We start from the raw sequence: 26,368 nt of genomic DNA on the forward strand, positions 1-26,368 counted from the left end.
ATGCATCAAATGCTAATATTTTGCCCAACGCAATGAGACGCACTCTAGCACTTGCACAAAGCTAAGCTTTTATTAGGTATGAATAGCATAACGTCCGTGGATGCCCGTAAACAGCTGTCCATGCCTTACGCGTTTCAAAGTGATAACCTTCTTCCTCAGAGGCTCTCACCGACGGACAGATAAAGTGTCATTGCCGGTTTCTGCTCCCTTTAATTGATGCCTTATTCCACGCCCCCTGATGGGCTGCACAGCTGAGAACTGCAGGGCATTCCAGGAGCTGTGGTCCCGAAAATGTTTTTTACACTGATTCACTGCCAGTAAACGTTTCATGCCCTGTATGAGCCTCCACGGGCGGATGTTGTCATTAACACTTGCCTTTGATTCCATCAAATGGACTCCGTGAGTATCAGACCCCTTGGCCCCCTTCATTGCAGGGTGGCGGCTGCCAGTAGGTTGTTATAGTTAGGAGCTTGTGCGATAAGATTGTTTTTGGTTTTGCCAATAACTTTGACTTTGTTTGATGAATCCTTGCACAATTTTCAAAACTAGTATGACGCTTACTACAGCTGCTGTCTTGAAAGTATCAAGCAGGGCCGACAAATATGGAACGGGGCACACAGACCCCCCACGCACCAAGGACCACCGCTTCCTGGGGATTTCTTTTTCTTTAGAAGGAGGGGGCAATGCGGCCCCCTCCTGTGTCATTCACAGCCTGGGGACCACTACCTCTCTGGGGCAGGCCCTTGAAAATCAAAAGAGCAGGGCCATGCGGCACCCCTCCTAGAGCCAAACATGGCCCTGGGGCCTGGCTCTTGCTATGTCCTGGGGTGCCCACCCCAGGACATAGCTGTTTACTTTTGTGGCGGGAGGAGCTCACAGGTCTCACCAAGCTAAAGAAAACACTCTTCTTATAGTGGGTGGGAGCTGTCAAAGTGCTCCTGCCTGCTGGAAGCAGAGGTTTCATCTCTTTCCCTGCCCGCAGACATGCTGGAAAGGAAAGAGATAAAATAATTACTCCTGCACGGAGGGAGCTACCTTTGTAGCATCTCCCTCCGTGCAGCAGAAATGCCGACTCCTGAAAGAGGCGGGGAAACGGCTAGGACCACCACGGGGGCCTTGAGGCTTCCGCCGTGGTCCTGGGGAAAGAGCAGAAACAGGCAGAAAAAAGGTGAGAAACGAGCAGAAAGAGGCATAATTAAGGTCAGAAACTAGCTGAAAGAGCAAGAATAAAGGTCAGAAGCTAGTAGAAAGCAGCAGAATAAAGGTGAGCAATGAGCAGAAAGAGGCAAAATAATGGTCAGCAATGAGCAGAAAGAGACAAAAAAAAGGTGAGAAACTAGCAGAAAGAGGCAAAATAATGATCAGCAGCGAGCATAAAGAGGCAAAATAAAGGTCTGAAACTAGCAGAGAGAGGCATAATAAAGGTCAGAAACTAACAAAGAGCCAGAATAAAGGTCAGAAACTAGCAGAAAGCAGCAGAATAAAGGTCAGCCACGAGCAGAAAGAAGCAAAATAAAGGTCAGCAATGAGTAGAAAGAGGCAATATCAAGATGAGAAACTGGCAGAAAGAGGCAAAATAACGATCAGCAGCGAGCAGAAAGAAGTAAAGTAAAGGTCTGAAAATAGTAGAGAGAGGCAGAATAAAAGTCAGAAACGAACATAAAGATCCAGAATAAAGGTCAGAAACTAGCAGAAAGTAGCAGACTAAGGGTCAGCCACGAGCAGAAAGAAGCAAAATAAAGTGAGAAACAAGCAGAATAAAGGTCAGCAATGAACAGAAAGAGGCTAAACAAAGGTAAGAAATCATCAAAAAGAGGCAAAATAATGATCCGCAATGAGCAGAAAGAGGCAAAAATAAAGGTGAGAAACTAGCAGGAAGAGTCAGATTATGGGACAGAAACAGGCAGCAAGAGGCAAAATGAAGGTGGGAAATGAGCCAAAAGAGGCAAAATATAGGTGAGAAACGTGCAGAAAGAGGCAAAATAAAGGTGAGAAACAAGCAGACAGCGGTAAAATAATGGGCAGAATGATAAGAAATTGGCAAAATAGAGGTCAGAAACGAGCAGCAAGAGGAAAAATAGAGGTCAGAAACAAGCAGCAAGAGGTAGAATAAAGGTCAGAAGCAAGCAGAAAGCAAAATAACAGACAGAATAAGCAGAAAGAGGCAAAATAGAGGGCAGGAGAGAAGAGGCAGAAAACGAGCAGAGGAGGCACAAAACTCAAGGCGACAGAGGATAGTGGATTACAGGCAAGCTGGACAGGAGGACTGTCATGAGCTAGCTGGCATGAGGACCTGCTCCTGGGTTTCCCCCTGTTTGTTTTTACCACACACCCACTTACAGACCCACTCACGCACCCACTCACAGACCCACTCAGCTACTCAAGCACCCACTCACAGACATGCTCAGATACTCATGCATTTACTGACAGTTTCATTCAAGCACTCATTCACCCGCTCATAGACACATTGAGAGACTTGCACACACACTCACAGTCCCACTCATACACCAACTCACTCATGCATCCACTCACAGACCCACTCAGAGACTCGCACACCCACTCACAGATGCACTGAGACATTCATGCACCCACTCACAGATCTACTCAGATACTCAAGCACCCACTCACAGGCTCACTTAGAGATTCTCGCACACTCTCACAGACCCACTCAGACACTCATCCACCTACTCACAGACCCACTCACACTCATGTTCCTATTTACAGACCCACTCAGAGACTCAGGCACCCACTCACAGATCCACTCGGATAGTCACACACCCACTGACTGCCCCACTCAGACACTCACTTATCCACCCACAGACTCACTCAGAGACTCACACAAGCACTCACAAACCCACTTAGACACTCACATACCCACTAACTCACAAGCTTAGAGACTCAGCCATCCACTCATAGACCTTCAAAGACACTTTAGAACCCACTCAAAGAACCAGTCAGAGACTCATGCACCAACTCACAGGCCCACTCAGACACTCGCACACCCACTCACAAACCCACTTAGACACTTACGCACCAAGTCATAGACCCACTCAAAGACTCATGCACTCACTCACAGACCCACTCAGATTCTTATGCACTCACTCACAGACCCCCTCAGAGACTCATGTACTCACTAATAGACCCACTCACACACCCACTCACAGACTTACTGAGACACTCATGCCCTCACTCACACACTCACTGCCAAAAGTTAGTGCTTACATTTAGGAAATACAATTTAAAAAAACCTTAGAAATTCACCAAAGGTTACAGGGACGTTATAGTTAGGAAATAACATAAAAAAAACCCTTAGAAGTTCACTGAAAAAAACAAAGGTTACAGGGACGTTATATTTAGGAAATAGAATTTAAAGAACTCAGAAATTCACTAAATAAACAAAAGATTAAGAAGACAATATAGTTAAGCTCAGATTTCAATTGTATTAGGAACATACGCCCCTCAATGCACTGCTTATGACCTCACATATTACATCACTCATTACATGGTCAGTAACATCACTGATGACATCTCAAATGACATCACTAATAACATCATCCACCTAACCACTCACACGGCCAATTATACCCCTATACAACCTCTCACATACCCACTCACATGCCCACACATTCACACACATACCCATTCACAGACATATACAAGTACTCACACAACCACTCATTAGCCATAGAGCCACTCACATACCCACTCACTCACACAACCACTCACTCACTCATATAGCTACTCATACAATCAGTCACTTACCCATACAGCCACTCACACAGCCCCACACTCACCCATACAGCTACTCACACACCCACTTATGTACTCATAGAGCCACTCACAGACCCACTCACTCACCCATACAGTCTCTCAACACAGCCACTCACTCACCCATGCACTTACTCATGCACCCATGCAACCACTTACATACTCATTCACACATCCATACAAGCACTCACAGATGAGCTCACTCTCCCATAAGCTATTCACACAAACACTCACTCTCCAATACAGTCAGTCACACACCAACTTACTTAACCAAAAGCTCACCCAAACAGCCACTCACCTACCCAAACAGCCACTTACACACCTATCCACTCACTCACTCAGATAGCCATTCAGACACCCACTCACTTACCTAGTCACTCGCACATCCACTCACCCACCCATACAGCCACTCACCCATAGAGCCACTTACACACCCACTTGCTCATCAATACAGCCACTCACTCACCCATACAGCTACTCACACACCCACTTATGCACCCATACAGCCACTCCCACACAGATTCACACATCCACTCACATACTGTATGTTAGTAGTATCACTCATTAGTAGTGAACCTAGTATACTAATCTAACTTTTGTAGTAGGTTAGTATATATCATTAACACTCATAAACACTCAATGGATGATGTTTTAAGTGATGTAATTTGAGGTGTCATCAGTGATGTCACTGACCATGGCATGAGTGATGTAATATGTGAGGTCATAAGTAATGCATTGTGGGGCGTAGGTTATAGTTAGCTCTGCTAACTATAACTGCTGAATTTCACTGTACGAGTGAAATCTGAGCCTTACTATAACATTCCTGTAACCTTTGTTTTTTCAGTGAATTTCTAAGGTTTTTTTTTATTCTATTTCCTAACTATAACGACCCTATAACAATTTGTTTTTTCAGTGAATTTCTATGTTTTTTAAAACGTTGTTTTCTAACTAAAATGTTGTTGTAACCTTTGGTTTTTAAGTGTGTGTGTATGTGTGTGTATATATATATATATATACACACACTCACACATTTAAAGTTGTTGGTTTAGGGTTGAGTATGAGTTTAGATATGGGTATAGGGTGGTAAAGGTATTTTAGGGTTTAGGGATGGGTAGAGGCATAGGGTGGTAAGGGTATTTTTAGGGGTAGGTAAGGATATTGCGTGGTAGGGGTGTTTTAGGGTTCAGGGCAGATAAGGGTATTGGGTGGTAAGAGCATTTTTAGGGTTTACAGTGGGTATGGGTATTGGGTGGTAAGGGTGTTTTAGGGTTTAGGGGTGGGTAAACGTATTGGGTCGTAAGGGTATTTTTAGGGTGTAGGGGCGGGTAAGGTTATTCAATGGTAAAGGTAATTAAAAAAGGGTGGTTGGGGGGTCTACCACCAAAAATATTTAAGTAAACATGCATGGTGGAGGCATATGCGTGGTAAAGACATGTGTGGTAATTGGTAGTATTGTTATGTCATAGAACCACTCTAAAAGTATTGCTGATTTTGCATTTAACTGCATGTCATGTTGGCGTCTTGGTAAAAGAGGCCGCAGAATTTGTGTGGGGTCATGAACAAAGAACATTTTCTGCAAGATCAAGCGTCCTCAAACCCCTCTATATACAAACATATGTGCATTGCCAGTAGATGCTAGCACGTGTGATGTGCGGGCAGTGCTTTTCTAAGAGACAGATGAATCTTCGTGGGTTATTAATAATGTTAGCTTCTAGGGGTAAATGGACACAGGGAAGCCATATTCTGGGGTATGGTGGGAGCAGTGCTATATGCTTTATCTGTGAGGTAAAGATATTAAGCTACAGATGAATCACAAACAGTTGGACCACACCTCAACTCCTAAAGGACATAGACCTCAGACACAAAAAAATCCTTTGGAGTTTAAACCTCAATCACCACAAATTCACTGGCCATCCGGAAATTATCGTTTTTTTTGCATGTTTGCTAAGTGGTGCAATGAGTTTTCTGGAAGAGAAGAGGGACATGATGTGGTGGGTACTGGAGCGGGCGCCACTTGTGAGAATATTGAGTTAAGCTAGGTATATAGATGAGGAGGAGTGGTGGAAGGTGATAGATAAAGATGATGTCTTAGGAAAAAAGTGTGGTGAGGCGATGTGTCTATGTGAGTGGTTCGGCTTCTTCAAAGCTGGCAGATGTAGATTTTAAATCTTATTTGCAGGTTTCTGATGAGTTGCATTTGGAGGATCAAATTGTGAAGAGGGGTTATGATTTTGTGCTTCTATTTGCGGTAAAAATGAAGATAGCACACTGTGTTAATCAGGCACATCCAGGTACGGTTTACATCCAGATAGTGCTGGCCAGAAAAGGATGATTATGTTGCTAAGTTAATAAATATAAATTGTGTTATGCTAGGGCTAAGGAGCTAAATACATATGCAACCTTAATGGAGCTTATGACGTGCCTGAGCAAGCCTGTAACATGTTATTTTATTGGCCCAGTTTAACTGTTCCAGAAAACAATGACATACACTTTTCTTTTGAGAGATCATTTTTCAGAGTGGCCCAGAGTTAATTCTTGGAGACACCTACAAATAGAAGAAAGGTGGAATTTCTGGAGAAGGGGTTTTTAGATAAAGGCTTCCATGTGAACTAGTAGGCATTATTCACTCTCAATGGGTGTCTGATCAGATGAAATAATTTCGAAGACAATGTGGCATCAAGCACAGAACAATAGTGGTTCACAGCTTGCAAGATAATGGTTAGATTGAAACATTTAACCATGTCCTCAAGGACAGAAGTCATTTGGTTATGAAGGGGGAGAGTGGCAGCGGAAAGTAGCCCATGAAATCTTGTAATCTTACCACATAGATCAGAAATAAATAATCCTATTACGAGGGCGAGACTCTTCAAACTCAAGGCAGGTAGAAAGTCATTTTCAATTTAGTGTCAATGGTGGCTAAAATAGAGCCATGGTGGAAAGGCAGTGTGGACAAGGAAGAGACAAGTAAGAAAGTTTGAAGGGCGCCGATTATGAGTAGGTGTTATTATGATGTGAAACGTGGGTTGAAGGGCAGACCTCTGAATATGTGGGATGTGGTGAAGGCATGCTGTTGTGATAGTATCTGCTGTGTCTTGTGGTGACACTGAAAGCGAGAAGCCTGTTGTGTGTAACAGGGTGCATTCCATCGATAGTTAACTTCCCGATGGACCTTGTGTTATGCTTGTGACCACTGGGTCTTATGTAAACTTTGAGTTGTGCGAGTCTGGATTAGTGCATGCATGTAAGAGATTGTTGTGTAATTGTGGTGTCTCTGTGTAAGCTAAGGGATGTATCCTACTATGTGTGCGTGTAAATGTATGATAGAAGGGTAAAAAGGCGATATATGTGTGTCTGACCTCTCCATTTTTTATAACCTCCAAGGCAGTCGCTGCCGGCATGACTCACTGGTGGGGGGGTCGTGTGGGGGGGGGGGGGGGGGTTGTGCGGGGAGGGGGTCATGCGGGGAGAGTTTTAATTTTAATTAACCCTTTGGCTGCGGGTGTTATTCCCCCTATGTGCTGGAGGGCGGGGGCGCGCACAGCGCCCCGGTGCTGATGACGAGCTCAGCTCATCATCAGCCACGGTGCTCGTTTGCTGATGACGAGCTGAGCTCGTCACGGCCACACCCGTTTCCTTAGAACGCTCAGCAGAGCGGGGGAATTATCCCCGCGTGTGAGCGTTCTAACGGCCATGACGAGCTCAGCTCGGCATCAGCACACGAGCACCATGGCTGATGACGAGCTCAGCTCGTCATCAGCATGGGAGGGGTTAAAAGAAATTAATTTCTTACCTTACCTGGCCCGATCTGGTCCTGTGTCGTTTCTGCTTCTCTGCTCCTCCTAGGAAGCAGGCAGCCTCCCTCCCCTCCCCTAAGCCAATCATAATGCTGCAATGGCAGCTTTGTGATTGGTGGGGACGGCTCCCAGCCAGGCACCTATGGGGAGGCCATTTTCTCCATATAGGCTGCATACAGCCTACATAGAGGAAATGGCAGAGTGCGTATGACTGGTTTGGTCAGCCCCAGAGGGCCGACCAAACAGTCAGGACCCGCAACCTTCGGCTAGCCACTCCTCCCCTGCCCTGTTGCAGGACCGCCCACCCCCAAACAAATCCTTCTGCTTTCTCGCAGTGCGAGAAGCAGTAACATAAAATGGTATACATACCATTTTGTGTTACTGCTTCTCGCAGTGCGAGAAAGCAGTGGGGTGGCGCTCCTCCGCCCACATGGAGGAGCCACCCCTGCTCCAAGGCCAAACACTCTTCACCTCTTAAATCACCTTCCCAGGGAGTACAGGTAAAGAGGATAGAGGTTCTATTTCTGTTTTTGTTAAGGTTGTCTTCCTGTTGCGTCTTCTCTGGATTTGTTAGGGATAAAAGTAATAACAAGGGTCATAATCTCTTGTCTTGTTCACCCTTTTCTCTTCCTTTGATCCCCAGTTCTTATCATTCCCTTTCATCCTTCCAAACAATATTCTTACAAAGGACTAGTCGGATAGCCTCCTGACCTCGATACTAGACTCAACCCTGTCCCAGGTGGATACATCGACACACTATGGTTAGCACAATGTCACCTGAGGGGACTGCTGAGATATTATGCTTTGTCAGTCTCAAAGCTGCAACTTTCAATGAGGTACTTTCCAATTGAGCTGGGTAGATGCCATAATGGGTACTCCAATACGATGTTTCTCTGTCGTTCCCAGTTGGACTGCTCTGAGCATTCACCTCAGCTCGCTGTATAATCTTCCATTGCTGACAGCTGCACTGTGCCAGTCAGAGTGGACTGATTAGACATACATTTTGGTTGATTGTATAATGGCTGCCCACTGTTGCACTTGGTTGGAGTCCTCAGAGGAGATAATATGACTGGTTGTATGTTGGTTGCTCTACTGTTACGCCTTGATGGACTACTCAAAACATATATTATGGCTGGTGTTATGATCTTTCATACCAATGGTTTGCTCCTGCCTAGACTCATCAGAGGTTTTAGCAAGGATTTTTGAACGTTGCTCATTCATAAACGTTGCTTCATGCCACTCCTGGGCCGACTCTTCAGAGAAAATACTATGACTGGTTGTATAATGGTTTCTCCACTGTCACTTTCGGGTGGCCTGCTCAGAATCTAATTTTTGGCTTCTGTATAATCTCACATTTCTATGGGTGCTACTTCAGGATTGAATCCTCAAAGCGTATCACAACACCTGCTGTTGTTGGGTGTCACTCCTCAACCATCCTTGGCATGGGGCTCAAGGGCCGGAAGAATCTCTATTCTTTTACCAAAGCGCTGGCATGCTGCTCGCCACAATTTCTTCCTTGGCGTGGTGAGCATCATGCCGGCACTTTGGTAAAACTATAGAGCTCTCTCCGCTCCTTGAGCGCCAAGCTAAGGATGGTTGAAGAGTGACCCCAACAACAGCGGGTACGACCAGTGAATCCTTCACCCTTTGACGTTCCATTGGATCCCTGGATGGTTTCATAGATACCATTGCGTTTTTTTGCTATTTTGTTTTGAGCACTTGTGAGCAGCAGCATTCCTAGGACCTGTAGAAAGCAGCGACACTGTTGGGTCATCGGCTGAAACATGTCGACCTCTGTGACACACCAGCGTGTTTAATGTGTTCCGCAGTGCCACGCTGTTTTTTAATCCTAGAACAGAATCATCTTAATAAAATTGTTGCAGGAACCCTGTAGTTAGTTTTAATCACTCTCTTTATTTGCCCTGCTGCCCCTACCACACCAAGCTCCACAGTTGGGTATTTTGGGGTGGATTTACAAGCCCCTTGCGCTGCCAGTACATCACTTTTTGTGATGCACTGGCAGCGCAATACACTGCCCCATATTTACAAGGACAGGAAAAGTCACCCTGCGTGGCTTTTCCTGTCCTTGTAAATACGGCCCCTTAACACACAGCACTTTGCGTGAAAGGGGTGTTGCTGTGGGTGTTCCAATGCAACACCCATGGAACGAGACACATTTCCAAATTTATGAGGAATCGGAAATCTGGAAATGCGTGTGAATGCTAGACCTCCCCAGGGGAGGCGCAGGGAGGCGCAACGAAGAGAAATGTATTGATTTTGCCTTGTTTTTGTTTCCTGTTTCTATGCGTGCTGCATTCTGCAGCACACATTGAAAGAGGAAATCACCTCTAATTATTGATTTTGTTCAGGAAGGAGTCCCTTCCTGCACATAAACAATCATTGGAAGAATGCTGTTTTTTAACTTCTATGTGTGCTAATGCAGCACACGTATAAGTTGAAAAAGAGCATTTCAGATTATTTTTGTGCAGGAAGCAGCCACGGCCCGTGGAGGGAGTTTCGGTGGGGCAGAGAGGCGGGGCGGGGGAGGGGCAGGGTGGGGGGGGGTGCTAAAAACTGGAGTATGCATACTTAACGGTAAATAAACAATTTAATAAATAAAACGAATTTTGTAGCGCACCCTGCATTGCATTTTGTGTTGCAGGGTGCGCTACGAAATTCGTTTTATTAATTAAATTGTTTATTTACCTTCAATTATCCATACTCCAGTTTTTAGCACCCCCCGCCCCGCCTCTCTCCGCCCCACCGAAACTCCCTCCATGGGCCGTGGCTGGCAGGAAAGGAACCCTTCCTGAACAAAAACAATCTCCCCACGACGCAGGCATCCTTGCACCATGGTGCATGGGTGCCTGCGTCAGCTGTGGCAGCAGTTTGTGTGCCAGTGCAGGGGGAAGCACAGAGATGCAACATATTGTTGTAAATATGTTGCATCGCTGTGCGGCGCAGCAAAATTACTTACTGCACCGTGCTGCGTTAGTTTATTGTAAATCTGCCCCACAGTATCTATCTCTTTTAGTACAGGAAAACATCCCTGTCCTCCTCCCTCTCAGCGAGGGGTTCATAGCCCGTTACATGACTGGGCATCAAAATGGGGGGAGCTTCCATAATGACAAAGCATGTCACCTTTGGCGTGTGAAAGAACCATCCATTGAAAGGAATTCTCCTAGGTGGATGTCTTTTCCAGTTAGGCTAATAATGTTCTTTAGACCCAAGGTTTTATATTTGTGTTTGGATATATGAAGTAGGGGCGCCAACTCTTGTAGGTCTTTAAACCTCCCGCCCTCCTTAATGAAACGGCCCACAAAGCATATACAATGGCTAATTGCATAATGACGATACCTGAGGGTTGGGCGGGGTTATAGTGCCTGTTCTGAAGAGTTTCTCCTCTAACTCTCCTGTTCTTGTGCTCCATAGTCAGTATACAAAAATTGCATCATCATAAAGATGGAAGGCACCCCCATGTGCGAGTGCATTTACTTGAAGAATGTTCACATACATCCATTATTGGGCAAAACTACATGTCCCCTCAAAGTGGTCTGAGTAGTTTCTACCATAGACCAGTGGTGGCTTTAACTGATGGGGGGTGGCAGGGCGGAGGAAGGGAGGGGGGGGTTTGAGAGGGAGGGGTAAAAAAAAAATAACTTACCCCCTCGCCGCATTTCTCTACTGTTGCCTCTCCTGGCACAGGACAGACAGGAACAGATCACCCAGGAAGCACCCAGGCTCCCCTAAGCCAATGACAACGCTGCAATGCAGCATTGTGTTTGGCCTGAGCGCTGTGGTTCGGGGCTCAGGCAGGGACTGGGAGCCTGGGTAGGTTCACCACCCAGGCTGTAATGCAGCCTGGGTGGAGAATATGCAAAGTGTGCATGATTGTTTGGCCGGCCCAAAACGACCGGCCAAACTTTCATGTGCATTTACAAAGTGCCCACCACTCCTCCCCCTGCTCTGAGAGCCGAACAGCCCCACTCCGCCCCTCAAAGCTGGAAAAGCAGAACAAAATATATTATCATTTTTCCTTTATTCACACTGCTTTAAAGCAGAGGGGCGACGCTCCTCCGCCTTACCGGAGGAGCCGCCACTGCCATATACCAAATCCCCCCCCACATAAGCTACTCTGCACTTGTGCACTTTCTATCCATCCACAAACTACCGTCTAATTTCTAAGCGTTCTGCCTCCTGCTCTTTTCCGCTTCAATACATGTGCAGGTACAGCAACAACACTCAATAGGAACACACCTCTGGGCCTCATGCATGCCACCAAACACGATCAATAATCTTCCACTTAAGCACTCCGATGAAGAAGGGGTCTTCGTGTCTTCCAATGAGCTTTGGCGCCTTTTCAGGAGTTTGAAGTGCTAAAAGAATAAACCTACAATACAGTACATGCAAGATATGAACTGGAATGTAAGGGAAGTGGGAATTTGGTGAGACAACAAACACATTTGCCTTTTGTATTAATGTATTCAATAAACCTGACAATATACAATCTCGTACGAACAGTAATTAAGTCACGCAAGGTTAGTACAACACCTTCATACAGTACTAGTGAACCTACATTATTTGGCAGCATCTAAAAAATAGTTTCAATTGGAAAGTGATCCCAAAGAGCTTGCATGGAGGTTTCAAAATTGACAAAGTGGTGAACCTGGTCACCATCCTCTGTAATCCAGAATATGGCATTGGTGCAACCAGTGAACAACAAGGATGGGTTCAGAGCTCGCTGGAGAGATCTGTGTATAAACTGCAGTTTACAAGTTTCACTACCACTAAAATAGGGAGATGTTTTATATTCTTGCTAAGAGACATTGTGTAACCTGCCGGTCACGCATTCCTATCCCAGTAAATCCTTGCAGCGCATTAATGCATCTGCTGCAAAAACATGTACAGCACCAGCTGGTCTCTGATTCCAATCCCATTAGATAGCACAGAGGGTTAATACACCTATGGAGGGGATCCCTCTGCAGGTGATTGTCACAGATTCCAGTAGAACATGAGACTGCAGTAGAACGAATGCTTCTGCCTAGATCTACAGGTTTCAGGTTTGCATTCTGTCCCTGACAATTCAGCCTCTCAGCAATACAACGAGTGTCATTGAATACAATGATAGGAACACAAACTATGTAAATACCTTGTATGTAAATGTTAAGCCAAGATCTCCTATGTTAGCAAACAGATGGCTCGCCATTTATGTGTATGACACACCTTGAGATGTGTTTTTGTGCAACGTTGTTAATAAAAACAAGTTAAAAATAAAAAAACTATTTAAGTGCCGAAAGACAGTTCAGTCTGGGTGTACGCTGTGAATTTATAACTCATTGGTTCCTCTCTCACCCCCCCCAATAGAATTTCATTAGCCAATGAAGTTAAATCGAGAATGGTGTTAATGACAATCAAGAAGGGGAATCTTATTTCAGACATTTATGTATCAAATTCATACATATTTTCATTTGCCTATGCCTGGGCAGAATAGGCCGCAAAACTACCTAAGAATCCATGAGGTATAAGTAAACTGCACAGGAGCACTACATCTGAGGTCAGAGGTAAAGAAAGATTGCAACAGCCAGAGTGAGAAAGCAGAGGAGTTTGAGCAGCAATGGTACCGAAGACCTATTCCGACGGTCCTCAATGACGCGGGTTCTCGTGGGCTTCAGGGTTCTATCCCACTGGGTCAGGATGGCATTCCGAGCTCCGTCCCACTTCCCGGGCCCAGTGAGGCGGAATTGGTAGGGTGTACTAGGACCAAAGAAAACCTCCCTGGCCAACTTTGGATCTTTTAGCCAGAGCGCCAAGACATTGGGCTTTACACCGGCCAAGACAGCCAGTTCGTCCATGTAATCCAGGTAGTCCACTTGGATAGTGTGACGCTGACTGCTCACATACCTAGAAGGGAAGAGAAGATGCTCAATGTACCAATGCCACACGTGAAATTGACTTTGTTAGAGCAGGTATGTGTAAGGACGGGCAGGCAATACATGTCTCCTCTTTGACTAATTAAGACTATGATGACCATTGAAGCTGCAGTGAGTATAGACCCAAAACACAATATCCCCCTACTCGAGAAATCACAGGGCATACTTACACAAAAAATCAGAACATGGTGCTACTCCAAATTTAGGAGCACAGTGCGCCCACATTTTTTAAACGCAGAGATGTTCTGTATTCACAAGAATGTGGCGCACCCCTGTGTGTCCCCTAGTGCTGGTGCAAAAAAAGCAGCCTAGTACCAGCGCTGTATCCCTGCTGCCATATTAAAAGGGTGCCTGCACTGCAGGGGCAATTGTTTATGTGCAGGAAGGGACACCTTCCTGCACATAAACTATCACCAATGGTGATGCAGAATGCAGCTCACATGGGAAGAGCAAACAACGAGGAGAAATTAATAATTTCTCCTTGTAGTATTCCCTAGCGTTTTTGGCACTGCCTCAGCCTTGTAAATCTGGGGCCGCATCAAAAAGCAATGGGTATTGCAGTGGAACTCGCACTCAGGCCCGGACTGGCCGTAGCGATCCCCCGGTGCGCCGCAAGGGTGGGGGCCGGTTTTGGGCTCCTGGGGGCCGATATTGTTACAGGGCCGTGTTTTGCAGCAAAATCGGCCGAAAACCAGCCCTGGCAAGGAGCTCAGCGGCACCCCCAACCCCTCGGCTGAGGGGGGTGGGGGGGGCGGGGGGTGGTAAGGGGCCGGCCGAGGACTTTGCCAGGGCCGGTTTTGGTTCCCAGTCCTGCTCTGCTCCCACTGTAACATCCATTGCACGCCCCTTTGCTGCAGAGGACTGCGACAGAAAGGGGCATATTTATAAGGTGGCGTTAAGCCACAATAAGTGACTTAGAACCACCTTGTAAATATGGGCAATGGAGCTAGGCCACCGGAGCATCAAGAAAAGTGACACTACAGTGGCGACACAGGCTTGTACATATGCCCCCATGTTTGTCGTATGGATGTTTTATATAGTGCTAGCATTCATATTACTGCTGCTTCTGCATTCTTTGAGAAACCAGACAGTAAACAGAAAAGTTATGGAATTAATGTTTGAATTAATTCCAGCCACTGTCTGTCTCTGTGGCTCCTTATGACTCCATCCTGTTTTCAACCAATGTGCCACTCTGGACTCAGCCCGGCCATGTGCAAATCAATTTTGGTCCTAATAGGAACAGTTCAGCCTGAACTGCCAGTTCAGGTACCATTCAGAATGGAACCCAAGCAACCCCAAACTGGACACAATTTACCTTGGCTGGACTGTTCCTGCTGAATCAGGACCAAGAATGATTTACATTGACTTGTCTCTGTCTAATTAATTGGTTTTACCTTAAATTTCCCATTTGAAGGTGGAGTAGTGCAAAGGGATTCATTCAGCTTTTTTTATCACAACTGCTCAGTTTCTGTGATATGACCAGAGAAGCTCTCGTTTTTTTTCATTGCTCAACCATCAGATGGTTCTACGGGGTATCTTCAAATACCATACCTTTTTGCCATTATTTCTTTCTTCTCTTGCATATCCATATTCATGCTCTCTTCTGAAGGAAGCTTGTTAAGTCCTATAACAAAAAACAGAAATCTGTAAAGTACCCTTTTGAAACGGCGTTTTAATGTCTAGTTGTATTGCTAAGGCGATGTAGAATCATCAAGGGACCAGAGATCAAGGAACAAACATCTAGTTTGAGGCAGTTCCTTTTTGAATGGCTCTTAATTTCATGAGTGGGCTAATCCCCTCGGAGTAGATTTCGATTAGATAGTAAGTGATTCCAGAGTGCAGGAATATAGGCATGTTCTACTGGGACAATCCATTGATGACAAGATGGGAAGTTCTGCCCTGCTCACTGGAGTCACCTAAATCAAAGTAGAGACGCAGTAAGTGACAGTGGGCCTGATTTAGAGTTTGCGTACTCCAGCACAAATATGATGGAGTACCATGTCCACCTATCCCTCGGTCTGGCCGCTCTATTGTGAGTTGGGTGGACCATCAGTTTTCTGTCTGCGGTGGCCCCGCATCAGACCACCTACACTATTTAGAGTGGATGATTTGCTGTCATTTTTTTCTATCTGTTACTTGTCCGTCAAACAGAAAAAAATGGGCATTAATTGTTTGGTTTTTCAGAAACACTCCAGCTTTGAGTGTTTGTTCCTGAAAAGCCAAATGTTTTGGTGTGCGGCTGTCAGAAACATGGTGGATGCACGCCAAATTGTGTATGTCTTTCCAGGAGCCACTGAGGCGGTTGTTTCTGTGAAGGCACAGAGATAACCTCCGAGCTGATCTCTACATATGGTGGGCGGGTGTCCAGCCTGTGTGTAGGAGGTGGCCTGCCTCCATTCCTTAAATCAGGCCTAGGGTCTGTACAGTGCAGGTTATAGCCAGAATACAGGATGTGCCAAGTGGCATAGACTGAGTGCACTAATGAGGTGCTATGCTACTCATGAGATCAGCGGGACTGCTGGAGAACACATATACATGCTCCCACAGCCAGTGGCAGCTAGTAGGGAACAGTGGTAGGAGGGTTGTGGGGGGGTTAGAAAAAAGAGACTTACCTGCTGGTCGCCGTCCGCCACTCCTCTGTCTCAACTGTTTTCCTGGCTCCCAGCAGCATACAGTCACCCAGACTCCCCTAGTTAATCATGACGCTGTTGCCACCAGCATGACAGCAGCATTGTGATTGGTATGAGCGCCCTGGTTCAGCGTTCAGACAGGGAGTGGGAGCCTGTGCATGTTTTTAACCCAGGCTGTGCAATACAGCCAGGTGGAGAACATGTCAAGTGAGCATGATGGTTTGGCTGGCCGATGACCGTTGGTAAAACCGTCATCCGCACTTATGGTCCTCCCTCTGACATGAGCCTAGCCCCGACCCACCCTAACCTTGCTCCAGTATCCCAAATATAAAATGATAATAAGGTTCTGTTATTATTATTTTCTTATTCCTTTGCACTGCTCATAGAGCAGTGGGGAGACGCTCCTACCTTGTACACTCTGTGCTCATAGACACAGCAAGCGGTAGATGTTATCATGTTCTACAATGGAACAGTGCCTATGAAGGAGCCCTTGATATCTATTTAAAAGACAGTACAAGTTTACATCTCATGGAGACCTAGCTCGTAAAAATAATTAAGTATTGAAACAGGAAGGCACAAGGACGGTGTAGGAAAACTGGACTAAAGCCATCAAGGTTCTGAAGCACCTCACTCTCCCTGCGAATCGCCGTAGTACAAAGATCCTGGAGTGTGAACCCCAAATACACATTTTACATTGGATTCCCCCCAATACTCCAGCTTTCTCCAGCCACTGCAGTTTGATGACACCAAAAAGCAGGTGCAGCAGACATATGGTCTCAGTTTCTTCAAGGCCCTAACCACAACCACCCATTCCCAATCTAAAGCTGTGTACAGCAGTGCCCTGAGAATATTTTTGTATAGAGACAATAGAAGTACCTTCTATTTTATTTGGACCAAGATGGCCAAAACCAATGCCTTTATGAAGAAATATGTTTGCTATTTTGCACTCGCCACAAGCCCGCATGGCACAATCAATGGTTTCGTTCTCACCGTCTTCAATGACATTTCAGCATTTATAAATCAAAAGCATGGCCATAGGTGTGTAATTACTCAGCTGCTATGGCAAGGGGCTGTTATTGTGTATTAGCAGGATACACTATTTCTAGACTAGTCAGTTGGTTTAACAAATCACAAATGCCTATTTGTCTACTACATTCAATCTGACATTTTTTGGCTCAATGTTACCCTGCAAACAACAAGGTACATTAGTCTTCTTATGCCAGGGTAATTTGTCACAATGCAAATTAACAATTGGCTGGTACAATGAAGATAAAGCTTAGGTCTGAAAAAGTAATGGTGCAGTCAGTGGCAGATTAAACCCTGTGGGTGCCCCTAGGCAGTCGAAATTTCAGCCCCTTTGTAAATTATCTTCTAATGCTAAATGCACTGGATTTATTTACAGACTGCTGCCAGAAGATGAGCTTTTAGTAGACAAACTGTTATGCGAATCTGATGTCATGGTTTATGTACTTTAAGTTGTTAATAGGTATTTTACATTAATACAGTATTTTCTCTATAGTCTTTAATGTAAAGTTTTTGTTTCTTTTAGTTGATTATTTTTTTTGTATCTTTTGGAAACAATATTTAAGAGAGCATGGTTGTAATTTTCTTTCAAGATCAAATCAATAATATTTTGATCTGTTGTTGCGGAGCCCCTAAAAGGAGTGGGGCCTATAGGCCTTTGCCTCCTTTGCCTATTTGGTAATCTGGCACTGGGTGTAGTCCGCCACAGTGCCATGAGACAGAAAAGGAATAGTAAAAAAGTAATTTTATTACCTGAGTGTGAGGGCAAAACCATAACACTTTGACTCATGAAGCACGAAGAAGTATTTTAAATACATCCCCATTTTACTTTTTTCTACTAGAACATGGTATTGGCTTAGAAAAAAAAAACAAGGCTTGATTCAGTGTGTGACAACAGTATTGGTATTGAGAGTCCTCTGTGGTTGTGCCACTTAGCACTATTACGGCTGTTGTACCAGCCATACACCCCAGGGTGCCCATGTTGGTAGTTCCAATGATTCCTAGCCAAGCAGTGCTGCTGATTTCTAGCCTGGTATTGCTTCGTTTGAGATTGGTCTTTGTCACAAGGAGATCATTATTCTTGTTAATATACAGTGTTTTTCTCAGCTTAAGTTACTCACATTGGAATATCGTAATTGGATCGAAAGTGGAACTAGTTCAGCATGTGACAATGTGGGGCGTAGAGGTGCACTACAACAATAACCCAATCAAGGATGTAATTCTTGTCTATCGTGACAACAAGGATAGATAATATTTATGTTACAGGAAATTAAATCATTGAATGAGCATATTAACGTGGTGGTTCTTGTTTGAATCCGTACTTGAAGCCTCAAATTGGCAGATTACCATCTAGGATTACATTTACCCTGAAGAAGTCCATTGTTATGGACGAAACGTGTTGGCTGTCTTCACTGCATATATGTGATGCTTTTTAAAGAAAAGAAAATAAAGACAAGAATTACGTCCTTGTCTGAGTTATTGTTGCGTTGCACCTCTATGCTCTCCATTGTCATTTGTAATCTGTTTTGGGGTATGCACCTTGGCAGCTGGTGCCTGTAGCGTGTGCACACATTGGTATACACTTGTGTTGAACTACATTTTTGGAAAACAGGTCAAGTGCAGTCTTCAGGTTCTGCTGCCTTTGCTCTACTGTTATTTGTTAAGCATGTGTTAATATCGACTAAATCCTACCCTCTGTATAAAAATTGGACATTTAACCACGACTAAACACCTGGTTGGCGACTGCTAGTAGCTTATCTTGTGGAATGTTCCATCCGAGTAACTTAACTCTCTTAAAGCCACAGCCCCAATAGTTATCAAAAGGAAAGACTATAGAATAGGAAATGTGTGTCTTTGCCCAATGACACCTAGCAAGTCTTGCAGAGGGCTTTAGAATGATGAACTTGATAGCCACACCTTTAAAGGAATACAGATATTGGATAGCTTAACAGTGGCCTTTATGGCATCCTCCTCTGTCACCCACTCAGATTTAAATTCAACTAAAAACAGGTTGGGCCAGACAGTTTGGTAGGACTCCGACTCAGTGCTTAATTTGAACCGGTGGTGTCTGGTGCTCTGCTTCGGTACTTATATGCCGCACCTGCACTTAATTGCCAGAATCTGCACTTATGACAGCTGACACATGGTGGTGCTATTTTTGCAATTTAAAGATGAGCAGAAAAACAGTTGTTTATTAATTCAATATACATTGAAAACAACTAATACCTGCCACTCAAGCCATTCTTATAGCTTTGGCGGCCTCAGACAGTCTGAATTGACATACTTGTAACAGTGTGATTGTAAGTAGTTGTGTAAGATCAGTGGCAATGTGTGGTGCAAACTGCGGTGGCCTCCTGACGAAGGTCCGGGCACTTATTTTTTTACACAATAAGCACTGCGAAAACTCTTGAACCACCCAATTTAACCAATGGTCAGTTAGGCACCTTCAACCTGGTACTAAATGAAAATGTAATAGTTTCCATGAACTTACCTTTGAATACCCTTGTGGCCCAGCGAGCCTGGAGCTCAGAGATGGGCATGATGGCACCGAGAGGCTGGATTAAGCCGATGACGGCCACGGTTGGCTTCTCTAGGTGAGGAGGGAAGACATATTTGTAAAGGGAGACCTGGTTTTTTCTGACATTAAGGACAGAATTGTCAAAAAAGGGAAAAGCAAAATTATATCCTGTGGCGAAAACGATCACATCAATATTCTCCTCCACTGTGCCGTCTTCAAAAATGGCTGCCGTCTCAGTGAACTCCCGGACATTGGGTTTTACCAGTACAGTGCCGGAAATGATGCGGTTCGGCAAGTCGTCGTTCACCATGGGGTGCTGGTTCAAGAACCTAAAAGGGTTCAAAAGAAATTCTTACACCTTCTGCAGCACATGTAGCATCAACGAAAGCCATTTGACTTCTATGTCAGCCAAACATTAATATCTTCAACTAGTTACTGTGTTAAGGTGCACCATTACAAGACAACAAAATACACTCAATGAATAATATCCCTTTCTTAGCTCTGATATAGTTAAAAAAGCTATCATCTCAATAACATGCTTCCACTTAACAATTGTTCACAAATCCTTAAAGGGTTGAAAGTGGTCCCTCATAATGTGAGAGATCGGCACATCTGGTCAGTCTTTTCCCAAGCAGGATGCAAGGTGTGTTTTGTCATCACACAGTTTATTGGCTCCAACCCTTCAATGCATGGGAAGACTTTCAGCTGGCAGTCAAATTTATTTGACACAACTAGTGTGCTACAATGTTTGACAGGTAGTCTATGCATCCAATGTACTGTATAACTTAAAAGTACCCCAGATTGAGCTGTCTCTTATTGTGCATTGACTTTTCTCGCTGCTTTGAGTGCGGTTTACCAGGTGAACAGGGCATATTCAACCCTCTCCAGTTGGCCTTCAGAGATTTTCAAAAGGCAGCATCTGAGTAAATCAAAGAACTGAGTTTATATAGCGTAAAAGTAGATCCCTTTCCTCTTAACATACACTAAGATTCATCATTGAAAAATCGGCTCGCAAAGGGCCAGATTTTGAGAATCTGGCCCTTTGCGAGCGCAATTTTTGCATTTGGGATTCATCATCCGCTATCGCTAAATTGCGAGGAATTGCATTTAAGGAATCTCTATTTGAGATTCCTTAAATGCAATTCATGAACCATTTTTTAATTGCGAAATCGCTATTTTTGGCCGCTATTTACCGCGAAGTCTGACTTCGTGGTAAATAGCGAAAACTTTGAAAAATGCACTTTAGTGCATTTTTCTAAGTTGAATGTTACACACACACACATGTCCTTTGGACATGTGTGTGCGCAACATCAGTCTACATTTACATTTCAGGGGTGCTACAGGGTGTCCTTTGGACACCCCTGGCACCCTTGAAATCGCATCCTTATTTGCGATTAGCAAATTGCTAATCACAAATATGGAATGACTCCCCATGCATTCCTATGGGCCTCTAGGCCCATAGGAATGCATGGGGAGTCATTCCTTATTTGCGATTAGCAATTTGATAATCGCAAATAAGGAAGCTGTAGGAATCGCAAATTATATTGCGATTTCTACATGAATACCGTTTTGCGAGTCATTAATAGCGATTCCTTAATAATCGCTATTAAGGACTCGCAAATCGGGACATTGATGAATCTGGCTGCATGTCTTTGTCTATCAGATCCCAGATTTCATTGCATCACTTCAAGTGGCTGGACCTTAACAGTGAGGCGCACCTCTGTAGGAAGCCCAACTTGAGCGCAAGCTGAATCTGCCTCTTTAGGAGATTTTTATAACGGCTTACAGAAAACCTAGTATTTCCAACGGATATCGGTGTATCGCGCTAAAAAAATATTAAGTGCAAAACATTGACTTCCGTTGTTTTATCAAGGTAAGCATATCTACTTAAGAATAGATTTACTATTTCACCTCTATGTACCTGACAATGTTCGCCAAGATGCACCGTGAGGATAAATATCAATATATATATCGTTTGGTATGTAGATGTGGACGTTTACTGTCTTAGATGTGGCCTCGAGTATTTAACGGTGGCTGAGATTATTTCAAGCATTCTACTCATCACTGTTACGTATCCCTCGGTGTGACGCTCCAAGTGTGATGGGTATACTCAGACATGGAGCTCTTGCTCACTGTGACATTGGAACCAAGCTGCACCCTAGAGATGACGCCCAATTAGGCCAAAACTAGTTTGGGGTTGTGTGTGTTCTGTTTCAGACTGGATCTGGCCTGGCAGTTTGGGCTGGACTGTTCCTATTAGAGCAGGACTAAGGCCGATTTGCTTATGGCTGGGTCCTTTCTGAGGTGACATGGTGAGCAAAGCACAATGGACTGGGATGCGACCTGAATAACCACAAGTGGCTGAGGCTAATTCATGCATCCCACCCCCATTCTTCTGTATTCCATTTTGATTTTCAGACTGGCTTGTGTGTGTGCATTTCACAGTGTAAAGAATCTTTGCTATACGGTATGCACCTGTGTCCTTTATTCCAGGTCCATAGAAGGCACTGATTAGCAGAATCTCTGAAGAACCCATACCATAACAATATTCTTATTAAGTGACCAGTTGTCTAGGATTACCATAAGAGTATCTGATTATCTTAGACACCTGAAGGCAAAAAGAAAGGATCTACCTAGATGAAGGGAGATCTGCCCCTCAAAGGTGCCTATGATTAGGCCGGGGCTGTGAACTCTTCTTCGTTCTCAGAGTTAGAGTTTTCCGCACTCCGAGCAACACGCAGAGTTCTGAAAAACTATGCTCTGCAAAGTAGCAGAGTTTTTTCATCGCTCACGCAAGCCAGCGTTAGGTTGGCGAGCGCGAGTGAGGAAAATCCAATGCTAGACCACCTCCCAGCGAGATTTCCCAACACGGGCAGTTGCAGCTGGTCGGGACCACTTGCGTTGAGAAACCTTGTGTTTACATTGAGGAAGCTGCTTCTTAAGTAGAATATCTACTCGAGTAGCAGAAAAAAGCAGTGCCCTCTTGCGCTGCGCATTGTGCCGTTTGCACTGATTTTCCAGTGTGGGGCAAACACCTGGCGCTAAAATTCAGCATGAAAGAAACAACTTAATTCATTTCTCTGCTCGGGGAACTCCGCGTAGCACCGCTGCCAACTCCTCCCAGGCCTAACTATGATCAGGAACCTTGTACAATTGAGACCAGAACCAACAAAAGGTGAAGCCCATTAGAACAGATGGTGGAGAGAAGCTGGTGGTGAGGGCTTAAGCAAATAGTACTAACCCCCTAATTGGGATGTGGGTGCTTACTCTGGGGACCTGGCTCTCAGTTCATGAGAGTACCTAGGTGCACAAAAAGAAAAGTGTGTTGGGCTGTGAACACTGGAGATGAGATCTGTGGAATGGTTCACCAATTAAATTGAGCAAGAAAACAGAAAGGTAAAAAGAAAAAGCTGCCTTCCATGCAGTGCCACGGACAAGGAAGAGCATGAAATAGACAAGACATGGTGGAAGATGTAGTTTGAATGGCAAAGTGCAGAGTAGAAGGAATAGCCACAATCAGAAAGAAGATGCATGAATGGCAGTGCTCGATTTGTAAACAAATAAATGCCAGGGCCCTAGTCCAGAGGCCACTGCAGCTTGCACCACCCATTGTCCCTGCCAGTGCTGCCAGCAACAGTAACTACACAACTACTAACCATCATACTCCTACAAGAGTGACACTACAGACTAGTTCAGACCCCCAGAGCTGTAACAAGGGCTTGGGTGGCAGGTAGAAGTTGTGTTAATGTATATTTAATTAAAAAGCAACTGTAAATCTGCTCACCTCTAAATTACACCAACAGCGCCACCATGTGGCAGACTGCCATAGGTGCCAGTGTTGACAATTAAGTGCCGATGCTGAGCTCTTGAAATCACCGGCGCAAATTAAGCATTGACGAAAGGAGAGTTGCAGGATGAGAGTAGAGATGAAGAGGGTGATTTTCAAGAGAAGTGACCAGGAGAGCTATGGGAAGAGAGAGGGGGAACTTAGACCCGGAGAAGGAGAGGTGAGGTAGAGAAAGAAACTGTAGACAGAGAGGTGACAAGAGTAAGCTGAGCATGCAGGAGGAGACATGAAGGAGCAGCAGAGAGATTAAGAAGGAGAGGTGGGTAGAACAAGGAGAGATGGAAGACAGTAAGAAGTGGAGACATAGAACGTGAGGTGAGATGGAGAAGGAAAGCTTCAAGGTGAGTGTGGGAGCGCTAAAGGACAGCTGCAAAGTTCGAGGGGGAGAGGAACCAGACAGAGGAGAGGTGACAGGGAATGGAAAGATAAAGAGCAGAGAGGAGAAGAGAAAACAACAGCTGGAAAAGTGAGCATGCGAAAAGAAAGCTGTAGGAGGAGAGGCAAGAGCAGTTGCGACAGCTGTAGATGTAAAGGTGAAAGTCAAGGTCTCTTCAGCGGGAAATGGACACTGAGTAACCATGAAGAGTCTCAAGTCCAAAATGAAGTCTGGAATGACAATAATGGTGAGTGAGATGGGAGATCAGGCCATGGAGAGGCTTTTGTTACTGTATAAGTTGTTGGGGGCTGTAACTGTGACGCTTTGGTAGCTGTTATGGGTAAAGTGTTTGCTACAAAAAGTATTTGAAAATTTAATACAACATGCATTGATGTCTCGTGATCACCTGTATAGTAAGGCAAAGCTAGGTGACATTATTCCACCACAATGTCAAGCAAATATTACCTTCACAGCCTCTTCATCTGAAAAGGGCATCGGGGTACCACTTAGCGTTGCACAAGATTACTCCTTGCACCAACCTTTATCTAACCACAATATCATATTTAATTGCCAGTGGTATCACATGTACCCGTGCTGTTGTGACATATTTTTAAGTCCCACTTACCCATGCTGTGGTTTCAAGCCAAAGTTGGCATGGTCAAACCTCTGATTCAGCTTCTTCTCTCCCAGCCAGTTGATCACAGATAAGGGAAGCATGCGTTTGAAAAAACCAAGGAAGCGACTGGAGATCATCATGTCCACCGGATAACCATAATCTCCAACCCGGTTCACGATCCACGAGCCACGTCTGGTACTAAGGAATACCTGTCCCGGATAAACGGGAAAATTTCAGCAGGGACAACCAATGTATCGATGCATAAGTACTGAATGCCAGGACCAGCTAGTCGGCCCGTTCTGTTATTTGACCCAGTGCCATGCTCCCTACTTAATATCTTGCCCTGTCTTTGCTTTCATGCTATGAATAATTGTTGTCTATTTCACAGTTCTTTTTAAATTCCGCTACAAAAATTGTTATTATTCCCCCTGGAAAGCACTGCAGAGCATTCTCTTACCAGGTACAGCAAAGCATCCCTCCCATGCTTCTACCATGCCTTCTACTTGTAGGATCATACCTAAACATGTATATGTCTACGCCTGACGCAAGCACAGGGTGACTTATAGAGTGATACAGAGCTGGCAACGAAGCAGAGCCTTGGCACTTGAAGCTGGCAGTTAACGGACACACTAGGTGGGCTTGGCAACCCTTCTGAGCTTTCTGGCCTGCTGTAGAGTATGAAATACATTCATGTGCAGGCGCCTCTTTATTTTGTTCAGCTTTTAAGTATTTTATGTGTTAAACACATTTTGCTGGATATTTGCATACAGCTATTTAAACACCTACATAGAGAAAGTACTCAATGCACCAGTTGGTTATCATTAAATAGAAGCCCTACATATTCTGCTATCAATTCTCATGACATTGATCACTGTGACTGTAAGAATATATGCATGGAGATATTACTTTGGTTGCTAAAACCCCAACCTGCCTGTTAGGTGCCGCAGAGCATATTGCAGAGATAACCCAGCGGTCTAGTTAGTAGCATGTTCACTGTGTGACAGGAAAACATGGGCTCTAATCCTGAATTTCCTCACTTGACCAAACAGTATGATGCTAGGCTGATCATCTAATCCTGTGTCTCATTTCTATTGCAGAAAAAATGGTGGTTCTTGGGAACATGCTACAACCTGTAATTTACAATGGCTGCACAAAAAAGCTTCTTAGATTCCTAGCCTACTTTGTAATTTATTGATACAGGACCAAAAGAGGATTCAATCATTAACTATGATTGAGGAGTTGCTGAACATAACCTAACTTCTCTGGAATCTTGGGATCGAAGCTGTGCATCATATAAGTTTCTGACATCCGATGAGGAATGAAGCTTTGTCCACCCATGAAATGCCCTGTGGAAGAATACAGATACCTGGCATTTTAGTCTATGGCATCATCAGGAAGCTCAGATTTGCCCTGTGGCATCATAAGCATAAATGCGTCAATTCCCCGAGTGCACCATACCAGCAGCCTGCCTCTAACTCATTCCCTAAAAATTGTGCCATTTGTGTGCGAAGTGGACAAAGAGGGAGCATATTCTGGTAGGCGGGAGGTTCATGTTCCAACTTAAGCACTGAACTAACCTACAGCAATTTGGTATCTCTCAGACCAAAACACTTCATCAAAGCCAGACTGAGAGTTGAAGGCAGCCATGGTAAATACTTTAACACAAGACTTACATTGCCATTTCGTCGAGCAATTAGTCTTCTTTACCAGAACCCTAGTGCCTGTGTTCTGGTCAATGGTGCATTATCAGATCCTTTCAACATCTCGAGGGGCACTCGGCAGGGCTGCCCGCTCTCTCCACTCCTGTTCGATCTATATGCTGAACCATTTGCCCAGAGTTTGAGGGATAGTGTTAACATCAAGGCA

At 44.7% G+C, this 26,368-nt stretch overlaps 1 protein-coding gene across 2 annotated transcripts in view; it reads right to left on the reverse strand.

The window, feature by feature from the left end:
- Positions 1-12,024: 12,024 nt before the first annotated feature.
- The window catches only part of LOC147747925 (flavin-containing monooxygenase 5-like), a 149,288-nt gene continuing 134,944 nt past the window's right edge, over positions 12,025-26,368 (reverse strand). For both annotated transcript variants that reach the window (XM_086956848.1, XM_086956855.1), the window contains exons 6-9: positions 24,512-24,711; positions 19,637-19,992; positions 15,044-15,116; positions 12,025-13,463 (exon numbers count right to left, since the gene is read on the reverse strand). In XM_086956848.1, coding sequence (XP_086812974.1) covers positions 13,118-13,463; positions 15,044-15,116; positions 19,637-19,992; positions 24,512-24,711 — 975 coding nt within the window. In that variant the 3' untranslated portion in view covers positions 12,025-13,117. The remainder of the gene's footprint in view (positions 13,464-15,043; positions 15,117-19,636; positions 19,993-24,511; positions 24,712-26,368) is intronic.

Source organism: Lissotriton vulgaris, chromosome 1_1 (genome assembly GCF_964263255.1).
Source record: "Lissotriton vulgaris chromosome 1_1, aLisVul1.2, whole genome shotgun sequence".
Lineage (NCBI taxonomy): Eukaryota > Metazoa > Chordata > Amphibia > Caudata > Salamandridae > Lissotriton > Lissotriton vulgaris.